At 42.9% G+C, this 12934-nt stretch overlaps 1 protein-coding gene across 1 annotated transcript in view; it reads left to right on the plus strand.

Moving 5' to 3' along the window:
• The first annotated feature begins 716 nt into the window (after positions 1-716).
• Positions 717-12934, plus strand: part of NFU1 (NFU1 iron-sulfur cluster scaffold) — a 16176-nt gene continuing 3958 nt past the window's right edge. The window contains exons 1-6 of the mRNA XM_009892971.1: positions 717-786; positions 2879-2985; positions 5814-5949; positions 8511-8577; positions 9417-9531; positions 10694-10757. Of these exons, the coding sequence (XP_009891273.1) occupies positions 740-786; positions 2879-2985; positions 5814-5949; positions 8511-8577; positions 9417-9531; positions 10694-10757 (536 nt within the window). The 5' untranslated portion in view covers positions 717-739. The remainder of the gene's footprint in view (positions 787-2878; positions 2986-5813; positions 5950-8510; positions 8578-9416; positions 9532-10693; positions 10758-12934) is intronic.

The following is a 12934-nucleotide window of genomic DNA, read 5'->3' on the forward strand; positions in this document are numbered from 1 at the left end:
ACACAAACCAGTTTGTGATTGAATGAGCAGCTATGATCAGCCTAATCTAAGTGACTTTCCAGTCCAAAATCAGCAGGACTACAATCTCATTCTCAGGAGAGAAAAGGCAGCCATGGCCCAGACATGAACTGCACCTCTTCATCTTGCTGAAATTGCAAACGTGTCTCCTTCCTCCCCGGGGAGACTCTTCCTCCTCTCATTCCTTGTGCAACAGCCCTGAGCGTCAGAATCAAGAGCTTCCACCTCAAACATACTGGACCAAATCCCATTACCTTCAACTTTTTCTGTAGGCCCCATCTCTGGAAGGTTACTGGGCTAAATTTGGAGTTTCTTGATGGCTTGTGAGACTTGGAGGGGGTGGAAGAAGAGAGTTAGAAGAGGCTTCACTGAAAAGTAAAATTACTGAGGAGAAAATTGGTCCTGTTTTACCCCGAACCAGGAAAACTGTGCTCTGAGGGGGCTGTTTCCAAGCCCTGCCTGAGGTAACCCTTCCGGAGGCTGATAAAACGATGCCAGAAGCGGGGGCACGGACAGTGGGGCCTCATGGCCCTGGGATGTGCTGCAATGGTAAGAAGAATACCTTTAGTTTTTTTATTGTTTTTTTTTTTTAAAAAGTACCTATTTAAAAACATACAGGGGGGGTGTGCGGTGTTCCCGCCCGCCGCCGCCGGCAGGGGCCGCCGCCGCGCCTCAGGCGGGGCGGGAGCGGGGCGGGGCGGCGGCCCTGAGGAGAGCCAAGATGGCGGCCGCGCGGTGGCTCGGGGCGGCAGCGGGGCTGGGCGGCCGGTAGGTGACCGCCGGGTTCCCTCGGCTCCTCGCTGCCCCCCCAGCCTCGAGGAGGGAGCCTGGCTTGTTCCCGGGGGGATCCCCTCTCGCCCTTTACCCTTGGGGGTGTGGGGGGTTGGTTGGGGACGGCCGTGTCGCAGCGAGCGGCGGCGCCGCGCCGGACTCTTCCCTTTTCCTTCCCTTGTGCGGCAGGGCGGAGTTATTTCTTCCTCTCCTCGTCACAGACGGGCAGTTTTCTTCCCCCAGCCCTATTACAACAGCGAGGCGTTGATTCCCCCTGACACGCAGGTGCTGAGGGCCTTCCCCTGAGGGACCTTTTCCCCCCCTGCGCACATAGGTGTGAGTAATGAGGGGGAATTCCCCACACATGGGCTCAGGGCTGGGCAACGGGGGCTAATTACCCCCACATGCGCTCAGGATCCTGCAGTGAGGGGTAATTCCTCCCGCGCACACTCAGGATCCTGCAGTGAGGGGTAATTGCCCCCCATGCACACTCAGGATCATGTAGTGAGGGGTGATCCCCCCCCAAGCAATGAGGAGTAATTCCTCCCACAGGCACAAGATCATGCAGTGAGGGGCAGTTGATTCCCCCACACGTGTATACTTCGGACCAAGCAATAAGGGCAAATTCCCCCCACTCTCCAGTTGTTAAAAACTATGCAATAAGGGGAAATTCAAAGGGCCATATGGTGGACTATAACATGGACTATAACCCTTATTCCCCAAAGCTAAAAGGAGAAAGAACTTTTCTGTTGGGGGTCCTTCCTCACGCATCCCATTGTGGGGTCTGTACCTGCTATCAAGACCACAAAAATAAGCAAATAACATGATTTAGTGTTCATAGCTCCCTCACTTACAGTGGGGGGGTCCATTTCATTTTTGCCTGTCCCGTGTTTGAGGAATCTGGGCCGAGGTGTGTGCTTCTGATTCACGACCCCCTGAGAGAATCAGCCTCCTCTCTTAGTAAAAGCCCCTGCAGATGTAATTTATTTAAGTTTACCTGCTTTCCCCCCTCTGATAAGGAGGGAAACCAGATAGTAATTAATCCTCTGTAAAATTTATCCATGTTGTCTGTGACACGAGGTGGGTTTTGGTTGCATTTTCTGATTTTCACTTTGCTCTGAAGTACCTGGATGCTGTTGGCTGTGCATACAGTTACAGGAACCAGATGTTCAAGCAAGTATTTAGACATTTCAAAGTTAGGCCTATTACTCCATCACTCCGCCCTGCTTTTTCTATTAATGTTTTTTTCTTGTTTCGCCTCTGCGCTCCCCCCTCTTAACTTCATCTGAGCAGATGACACCACTCCTATTTGACTGCTAGTATGAGACATGTGGCCAGTATGGAGCAGGGTCTCTTTTTAACTGGTCTGGTTTAATTCTGGAACAGTATTTGTACGGGGAATATACTGAATGTCTTTATTCCCCAAAGGGAGGAAATACATAGAGGTAGACAGGGCTGAGGGATGTCTTGGGACATGTAGCTAACAGAGTTTTTATCTTTTATCCAAATGTTGTCCTGGTGTTTTTTCCTTACAAGAATTGCATTACTTTTTTAGCTTGTCTTGTATCTTCTAAGAGTCATATGTGAGAGCCTTATGTTTGATCAGCTAAACCCACAGAGTAGAGGTGTAAATTCTAGCCTTGATTTAGCCTCAGGTGCTTGGGGTTGGATTCACCTCAGCTGTCTGTAATCTTGTGAAAATTAGGTATTTAGTCCAAGTTAGATTGCTAGGTGCTTGCTACCATCCAAGGGAAGACAAAAGGCTTCCTCAGTGTGATTTATGCTCTTCTGTTGTAGGTAAGTTAGGGAATTTGCCTTTCTTTAGTGACTGAAGGTGTCTAGATTAATTTTTTAGGTGACAAAAATTGGAGAGCTAGGTCTATTTTATTATGAAATGAGAGAGAGAGCACTGAAAAGGGGAAAAAGTAGGGGTTGTTTTGTGATCTAGCGTGTGAGCTTGCTACGTTACCTGAGAGGTTTAAGGCAGGTGAGTGTCTTGCTGGGTTGCTAGAAGCATGTGAAATACTATTTCTGTGGGGTAGTGTAAACTTGTGATTTGGAAATTGTTAGTAAAACTATTTTTCTCTAGGTTCTGTCGTACGATGGTAAAAGATCATAACTTGAGAACTCAACAGTCTTTCTACCAACTTGCGCCAAAGAAACCATTTCTTCCATCTGGAGTATGGCATAATGCAGGTAAATACTAGTTACAGATGAATAGGAAAAACTCGCGGTGCACTCATCTGTCTTGTGGTGATAATGAAAGCCTAGTATTCTTTCTGAAATCTGAATGTGGTAACATTTCCTAGGTGGTTTTTAATGAAGTGCCAGGGCATTTGGAGCTTGGGGAGAAGATGCGGATGGCTCACTATGTGCTTGATTATACATGTTTTTTCTGTCTCATTCAGCTGTCGAGACTTGCAAGGGGCTTTGTTGGTGCAAAATATTATCGGGGCTTTCCTGCATTTCTTAATTTAATTTTTGTCTTAGTGTAAATATATCCTGTGTGAAAGATTTTGTGTTGCCTTCTGTCCTGCTTTAGCTGCTGAGCTCTGCCAGATAAAATTGCTGGCTGTCCAGATGGAACCTAGCAAGGATGAAAGCGAAGCCTTTCATTCTTAGAACTGCAATATATTCTTTTTCTAATTTTCCCCCTCTTGAACACACATCCATGTATGGTGCATCAGTGACATTCTCCATTAATATTATCTGCAACTTGGTATTGCCCTGAAAAAGCAATGTTTAAGATTGAGTTTGTTATACCTACCAGTTTTTTGGTAGGCTGTAATGCTCAGAAAAAGGTGGGGGGGGGGAAAGTGAAACTTGCACTGTAGAAAAACATTGTGCTTTTGCACCTGCCTGAGAGATTTAGTAACTGCTCCCCAATGCTGTAGCAGAAAGGGTCTAAGACAAAAAAAATCTGCAGGTGGTGTTGCATGGAATTAGTCACAAATAGAAATCTTATTTAAATGAGTCTGCTCAGGCAGAAGTTTCTTTTTAATTTGGATTTCAGAGAAGTCCAATCTTATCTGGTCCAGCACTATTTTTTGTATTTCAGTTCTAATCAACAAGACAGACGAGTCAACTTTAGTATTTTATCTGCTTCTGCAAGTGCCCTACTAAAGTTGGCCTCTATTTGGTATCTTCTTCTTACCTTGAGCAGATGGCAGAAGAGAATAATAAGCAGGTACATGGAGCGTTCCGTAGAGGCTTGAAAGAAACGATAGAGGTGTTTGATGTAAATACAGCCAGTTACCAACTACTAAATAATGAATTCCAAATGGGTTTTTCACAGCTGTGCAAGGAGCGCTCCAGGTTGATTAATGATTGAAAAACCTGGTCTTAGGAAGACAGATCTTCAACTGCAGAAGACACTTTTAAAAATACGGTGGCTACCCATGTGGGCAACTTTTCTAAGAGCTGATAGAGCCATTTGTGTTTTAGGGTGTTGGAGATGCTGCATGAACAACGTATGGTAGCGGTTAGTGACCCATTGCTTTCAAAAAATCGGCAGAGTACACTCAATTTTTGCTATCCAAATCCCCTGTTGTTGTTTTTTTGTCAACTGCGCTGTTAGACTGGGTGGGATTTTGGATGCCAGCTGGGTCTGGAAGATGAGTAGTTCCTCTGTCCCCATGGGTAAAGCTGACTAGTCACTGGCTCTGTCAGGATTATTTTTTTTCATGTTAGAAAGGTACTGCTGTGCTAAGTCTTTTTTCCTTTAAAAAAAAAACCCAACAAAACCAAAATGGAGTGTGTGCATACTTTGCCATTGTGTATGTTTGACTCAAATGGGTTGTTACCATGACAGACACAGGCAGTAACAATTTGGCATTTATACATAGCGTGATTTGTCATCTAATAATGGGGAGTCATGGGCAAAATATCTGTTTATGAAAATGTCAGCTCTCTTTGCTGCTTTAAATCTGTCTATTGCATATTTTTTGAAGTTATGTGAGCTTATTTCTCAAGTATAATTTATTTATAAATATTGGTTCCTAGAGATTTTTGTTTTTAAAGTGCATTTTTTTCTTTCCTGAATGTTTGTATATCATTGTGTTATTTGATATGCAGGGAGAGTTAGAAGGAAGGAGAACTAGAAAGAGAATTAGAAGATGGGGTACTGCCCCTAACCAATGTTCAGCTGCAGTGGGACATCAGGCATATGCTGCGTGGACATGTCTACAGGAAAATACACTATTAAATGTACAGCATTAAATGTAGAGTATTAAATTTTAGTCAAGATCAGGCTTTTTTATACTCTCTTAGTGAACGAGAGACCCACACTGCAGAAGGAAGTTCAGTAAAAACTTACCTTTTAAACATCTTTAGCAGTGAACTGTAAATAATTTTATTTTGAATTGTTTGGTCAGTTCACTTTCTGGAGGGTAAGTGACAGCTTACAGTAATTTTTCACTCTGTAGAAAACAGTATAAGCAGGGTGTGGTTCACTGTAACTGTTGTTAAGCTTGTTTTTCTTTTTTTATAGTGCTGAAAAATGAAACAAAAACCAAACCCCATAAATTATGTGTGTCTTTAAGGGTTAGTAAGACTGATTATGCTTTGGACAGGGAGTGACAGTGCTGGAAGAGGGAGTTCCCAGCATTTGAGGATCATAAAATTAAAAAAAAACCCCTTGAACACAACAGAGGAATGAAGGTTGTGTCTCTCGGCCTTCAGTAGAAAGGGAGGGTGGTACTGGCCTCATGCAGTTCCACGCTGCTGCAGTAGGATGCTTTTTGATAAATAAAAGTTAGCAAGAGATGCAGAGACAAGATTCCATTTATCGTCTTGTTTCCTGTGAGGTAACGTGCCTGTGTTTATCAGTCTCCGTGTCAGTCCGGAGGCTTTCATGGCCCCCATTGCATTGTGTTTTTACAGTATCGCTGCTGTTTGCTGTAGCGCGGTGATCACCCGGGTCTTGCCTTGCTAAATAATCAGGATCCTTTACTTTCAGTTAAGCTGCTTAGGTCTGATTACATTATTTCTCATCTTTTTTTTTTTTTTTTTTTCTTAATTTCCAGTAAGATGTATGTTTATTCAAACTCAGGACACGCCAAATCCAAATAGTTTGAAGTTTATTCCAGGGAAGGAAGTGCTGGAGTCGAGGACTATGGAGTTTTCCACACCAGCCGCAGCATTTTGCTCACCTTTAGCAAGGTAGTATGAAACACATCATAATCTGTTTGGGGGACCAGTATGGGCTGTGTGTCTACAACTGGTGTTTTTACGCACAGCTTCTGATAGTTCTGCTTCTCCTTAACTGAGGAGCAGCTTGGTTGGATTGAAGTTTTTAATGCCACTTTACTTGTGCGTAAAATTAAAGGTGGGAAAGATTGTGGTTACTGAAGTAGTCTTCTGTGTGTCTGTGCTCCCGATGGCTGTATCATAGCAGAATGCATCGTGGTCTAGTTTATGTAACAGGATTGAGTGGTGTTAAATCAGTATTCTTGAACAGTTGCTGCATCACGGGTGAGACCTCCATCCCTAATTGCGCAAAAGCATTCCCGTCAGAACACTCTTAATTCAAGTAGTTACTTGGAAATCATGCAACTCTTCAGAACTGGGAAATAGACGGCATAAGGAAGTAGGTAGTCCCCAAATACTATGAATTAAATGTAGTAGCTTGCTTGCTTTGGCAGATGTTGGTGCTCACCTGAACTTCAAAGCCAATGGATTTTTCCTTCATAAAAGTTTTACGTTTCGGTCAAAGGAAGGCCAGTTCTGGCCCACTCTTTCAGGCTGAATCTGTAACAGGTCTTGGGAGTTTCAGCTTTCAATACCAAAATGCATAATCTGCAGTAAGAATCGCTGAGTGTATTTGTATCAATTCGTATCATCTTGGTATAGAAGGGGTTGGGAGCGCCATCACAAGCCCCTCTGGGAATATTTGGAAGCATTCATTTTTCCATGTTTGTCATTGCTTTCACATTAGCCTCTGAAAAGAAACTTTATGCATTTCGTGGGTGGAAGGGCTTCAATTTGAGGGCGAGATCCTGAAACGCTGCAATAAACTACCTCTGGAGATCCTAGTTTAAGTCATCTTTGTTTATATTGAAAGAATTATGTGCAAAAGTAGAAGCTGTTTCATGTGACAGTCTCTCCAGGAACCACAGGGTTATCAAACACGAGCGCTGACGTTTCCAAAGGTCTCTTGCGGAGTTGTTTGAGAGCAAACAGGATCTTTAGACGCAAAGTGACTTAAAGTAATAAATACAATGTGAAAGGTTTTTGAAGACATCAAAACATGTTAGCAGAATGCCGAAGCTGTAGGAGCTGATTATGCCAAAGTGTGCATCAGGTTGCAGAATGCAATCGGCTGTCAGAAAATGGCTTTTTGTTGTCATATATCTGCAAATAGATGTTTTCATCAAAGATGCGTGTGCTAGAATGTGTCCCGTGGCAAAACAGCTTGATGGTGTGTATTGTGCAGGTTAATGGGAAAAAAATTGCCTACTATATATCGTTAAACCCCAGATTATGGGTTTTGTAAATGGAATGCTCATTTACTTTAAAAGGGAATGTTCATTTTCCAAAGAAGTAATAAAAGGGGAGGGAGAATTATGTAATTGATCTAGGATAGTTGGTGCACTCGCATAATTTCATTGTTTGAGTAACTTAAAAATCCTGTTGGTTTAGTGATATAAAAGCCCAATACAGATATAACTGTTTCACGTGTGGAAATTCTTTCAAATGGGTATTGTGAAATCTCTTCTGTCAGTTCTCATCATGCATTCCTTTGTGATAATATTTCCAATTCCTTCATTCATTGCATTTTGATGTTTTCCAGTCATTCAGGAGAAAATATATTTTTTTCCTTAATTACAAAAACACTCTTACAGCCTTATGCTCTACTTAATTCTGGATGCTTCCTACTTTTAATGATTTTTTTTTTTTTTTAGAATTTTTTTTAATCTTTAGGAGTAGAATCATTTATTCTGTAGATGAATTAGTTGAGTGTTATTTAAATATTTGCAGAAATTGGTCTTTACTTTCTCATTCTGCTTTTTATGCTTAAAATATTGTCCAAAATACGGTCTTCCCTGTCATCTAAGTTCTTGTGCGGCTTTGGATATTTGCTGATTTACCACCTCACTGGGTGCTGTATGGGCCGTCTCAAGCAATTTAGTATGAATCCTGAGACTTTACCAAGTCTTCAAATTTTACGTGTGTCATACAAATGACTAAAAATATTGAAGATTGCTCATAAAGTGAGTTGGTGTGTTAAAGCCTTGTGGGCTGCTTGGCACTAATCCTTTTATTTAATAGCAACAGGATTGAGGGCAGATATTATTGAGCACAATTACTTCAAATAACTTGCTTTAATCTAAGGAACAGTCCTTGTATTTGCACTAGTCCTACCTGAAACAATAGGTACCTACTGGTTTTGATGCTGAACAAATGCATTTTTATAGACAGAATATAACTTTGCCTCCAAAGAAGAACTGGAAAGGGAGTAACTCCTTCATACATCTTGTGGAAAAGTCCTGTAACGTGTTCAGTTTTATTTTGTACTCTGTGTTGCAGCAGGATCTCCTGGCTCTTACTAAACTGTAGGTGAAGTAACTCCGAATTTCTCTTAATGGTTCTGGTTTTAGTGCTTATTTTTGTCTAGAAATGTATTCTAGAACTTTTTTTTTTTCTGTGACAGATTAAATAAACCCTTAGGAGTTTGCCTGAAATGTGTGTACGTTTGTTTGTTTGTTTGTTTTTCCTAACAGGCAGTTATTCAAAATTGAAGGGGTTAAAAGTATTTTCTTTGGACCAGACTTCATCACAATCACGAAGGTAAGCAGAACAAGAGATTCAAATGTATTAAAAGATGAGCTGCGATTCAGCTATCTAACAGATGGCCGTAGAGAAGATCCAGGCGGATCTTGGACATGCGTAGTGAAAGTACCAGAGCCAATGTTCACAAGCAGTATAAAGGGAATTGCCTTTAATATAAAAGATAAAAAATAAATCCCCATGTGTGGAAAAGCACTGGAATAGGTTGCGCAGAGAAGCTGTATATTCTTTGATCGTGGAAATGGTCAGCGGTGGGCTGGATGAAGCCGTGTGCGGCGTGGTCAGCTTGGAAGTTGGCTCCGTGTCCAAGAGGGAGCGGGAGTAGGTGATGTCCAGAGGAGATGCCTGTGTGAGCGGCACGGAGGGGACTGCAGGCAGCGTTGTGTTTGCCCAAGGCGTGGAGCTCATGTCAGTGGCGATAAGGTGCGGCGCAGTAACCGTGCGGTTATGCTATTGCTGTGTGAAGAGCACAGGGCAATTATCTGAATGATAATTTGGCTCAGAATTAAATGGAAGTGAATGCAGTTGTGTCTCTGAAACAGTTTGGTAAAAATATGTGTCTAAAAATGTATTTAGGAGGCTTTATTTTTCACCTCTTTTTAGCTAATATTTTAATAGTGCTTGGCTTGCAAGCAAGGAAACCTTGCTGTTGACTATTACAATTTGAGTCTTACTGAACTTTTTTGACAAAGCTGGACTTGACAAAACTATGAAATCAAATCTGTGCATCAAATGTGGGAGCCCGTTATGATATTTGGAACGTAAGAAGAATCTCTGCGTAATTACTAGCAGGCAGATTCTCTGTTTTTATTTTTTTTTCCCCTTTCTGATTCTCGTAGGAGAGTGAAGACCTGGATTGGAACCTATTGAAACCAGATATTTATGCAACTATAATGGATTTCTTTGCCTCTGGCTTACCTGTAGTTACTGACGAGGCACCTAGGACAGATACAGGTAAATCAAACTCTTCTGGAAAAGGCCAGTATCTACCTTTTGGGTTTAGTTTTTGTGACATCCGGAAGAGCCTCTCTTGTCTCTTGGAAAAGTGTGCAAGAGAATTTAAAGTGAAAACTGCTAGAATTAACACAGGAGAGCATGTGCAGAACGTGTGCGCTGTAGCAGAAGCAGTGCTGAGCTGTCTGAAGGAGTTCCTTACCCGTGAATCTAAAGCCTGGTTGTCGGCTGCGGTGGTGCGAGGAGTTTATCTCCACAGGAGCTATGCTGAGCTGTGTGTTTCGGCAGTGCGGACTGTGTTCTGTTATACTTTGTGTGTGTGATATTTTTGCAAGTACTGAGGCTGTCTTTAAAAGCTTTTGGGTGTTGCTGCAGATCCTTTTTGTATGGGCACCTACAAAGGCTTTTGTTTCTCTCCTTAAACCAAAAAGAGCACCGAGGCTTAATGTCTGTGGGTTAATGATAGGTTTATGGTCTTAAACGAACAAGAAATAGTAAGGAGTCTTTTCCAAACTGTAATAGAAAGTAATGGAGACTAACTTACAATTTAACTCAAGGGCGGTATTTTGCCTTTTATTTTTTCCTTTGCTACTTACCAACTTAAACAATTTTCCCAGTGTTTAAGGAAGATTATGACTATTGAATTCCTCTCTGTTCTGTTACGTCTGGATTTAATTTCAATATTAATATAGACTTTATTTTATTTAAAAAGTTGTCTTCAAAAATGCTTCTGTGAGACTAACAGTAAGTTTAAAATTGCATCCAGACCTGCCAAATCCAGACACATTCATAATACTTTTCCTTCTGAATTTATCAGGCTGCTAAATCTTTCCTTCTGAGGACCCTACCTTAACCCACACACCCTTACTGAATGTTAGTTGTTGCTTCCTTGAAAAGGTGACACTCCTGTTGTCTGTTAAGGCCTTTGCCTGATGAGAAGAACTCTGAACCGATACTGTTTTTTTGTCAGCAAAAGCCTGGCAAGTAAATAAGGATAATGCCGGAAGAGATACTTACTGTGAATTAGGACTTCTGCCTTTTGGTTTCAAGCATCTCAGCAATGTTTTTATGCAATTTCATTCTGTTGTTGTGGATATACAGCGTTAGTAATCATAGCAGAATTCTCTCCAAGTTCTGATTTGCACATTTTTCTTTCCCCAAGCTGCCTCAGAAGAAGATGATGAAGTTGTATTGATGATTAAAGAACTGCTGGATACAAGAATAAGGTAAAACAGGAACATTACTGCTGGATGGAGTTGAGTTAGTTTGAGGGTTTGGATTTATTTAGGGGACAGGGCATTTTCCTTTGGGCATGTGTGATTTCATGTTTCGGTATCTCGTGTGGGGGTTTAAAGGGCAAAACTGGCCAGAGGCGAGAAGACTGTTGAAAATTTTCTGTCTAGTTTTCCTGCTCAAGTGAACTGTGTGCTGAACAGAGCCCTTATTGCTGAGTGATTTTAGAACTGTGTATGGTCTTACCCTCCACAGTGCATTTAAACAGGTCCGTTGGGTTTAACCTGGTTATTTTTACATAGTGAAAGCAACGCAACCTTTGCTTTTACAGTAACTCTTTTTTTATCTGTTATATTCATCTCTGTCTTAATTATACTTGTCCTTCCCTTCCAAGTATTCCGAAGTAGTTTATACTCTTGCATCATACTCTCAAGGAAAATATCCTAGTGGGTTTCCCTTGCTGTCTGGGCTTCAATCGATTTTTGCCCTCGTATTCTGTTGCAATTTTATTGGTATTCTAACACAGCTTGAATTTAGAAACTGGTGGTAACTAATGAAGTCTCAAGAGTGGCCATGGATCATGCTGTTTACCTGAAGTGTATTTTTGGGCTCATTAATTGCTTTCTGAAGTGAACTGAAAGGAATAAGCAACTTGACATTTTAGATGCAGAGGAAATGCCTGATGTGTTTCTGAAGCTGTGATATCAGATGGCGACATCTTCCCCAGCTCACACATTACAGGAACCAGAAACAGGTTTTTGGGTCATAATCACAGAATTCAGTTTAATTTTTCCAGAAGTAACGATGAACTTAGGTTGGTGGTTTTTTTATTTCATTTTTTGGATGCTGCATTTTAAAAGTGATGTTTAAAAATACCGTTTTGGTTATCTCAGAGCTGACACATGATACTGGTTAATTTTCCTGAAAGGAGTCATGGAATGGTTTAGGTTGGAAAGGACCTTGAAGACCACCCAGTGCCACCCCCTGCCCTGGGCAGGGACACCTCCCACCAGCCCAGGTTGCCCAAGGCCATGTCCAGCCTGGCCTTGAACACCTCCAGGGATGGGGCAGCCACAGCTTCTCGGGGCAACCTGTTCCAGTGCTTCACCACCCTTAAAGTGAAAAATTTCTTCCTGATATTTAATCTAAATCTCCCCTCTTCCACTTTAAAGCCATTCCCCCTCGTCCTATCACTCCATGCCCTTGTCAAAAGTCCCTCCCCAGCTCTCCTGGAGCCCCTTTAGGTACTGGAAGGCCGCAATAAGATCTCCCCAGAGCTTTCTCTTCTCCAGGCTGAACAGCCCCAACTCTCTCAGCCTCTCCTCATAGGAGAGGTGCTCCAGCCCTCGGATCATCCTCATGGCCCTCCTCTGTCCCTGTTCCAGCAGGTCCATGTCCTTCTTATGTTGAGGACTCCAGAGCTGGATGCAGTACTCCACTCACGAGAGTGGAGTAGAGGGGCAGAATCCCCTCCCTTGACCTGCTGGCCACACTTCTTCTGATGCAGCCCAGGATCCGGTTGGCCTTCTGGGCTGCGATTGCACATTGCTGGCTCATGCTGAGCTTCTGGTCAATCAGCACCCCCAGGTCCTTCTCCTCAGGGCTGCTCTCCAGCCATTCCCCACCCAGCCTGGATTTGTGCTTGGGATTGCCCCGACCCAGATGTAGGACTTTGCACTTGGCCATGTTGAACTTCACGAGATTGGCCCGGGCCCACCTCTCCAGCCTGTCCAGGTCCCTCTGGATAGCATCCTTTCCCTCCAGCGTGTCTACCTTGCCACACAGCTTGGTGTCATCAGCAAATTCGCTGAGGGTGCTCTCAACCCCACTGTCCATGTCACCGACAAAGATGTTGAACAGTACAGGTCCCAGTGCTGACCCTTGAGGAACTCCGCTCATCACTGCTCTCCACTTGGACATCGAGCCGTTGACCGCACTCTTTGAGTACGACCGTCCACCCAGTTCTTTATCCACTGAGTGGTCCATCTGTCAAATCCATGTCTCTTCAATTTAGAGACCAGGATATTGTGTGGGACGGTGTCAAACGCTTTGCACGTGTCCAGGTAGATGACATCAGTTGCTCTACCCTTGTCCACTGCCACTGTAACCCCTTCGTAGAAGGCCACCAGATTTGTCAGGCATGACTTGCCCTTGGTGAAGCCATGCTGGC

The sequence above is a fragment of the Charadrius vociferus genome, unplaced genomic scaffold (genome assembly GCF_000708025.1).
Source record: "Charadrius vociferus isolate BGI_N301 unplaced genomic scaffold, ASM70802v2 scaffold1339, whole genome shotgun sequence".
Lineage (NCBI taxonomy): Eukaryota > Metazoa > Chordata > Aves > Charadriiformes > Charadriidae > Charadrius > Charadrius vociferus.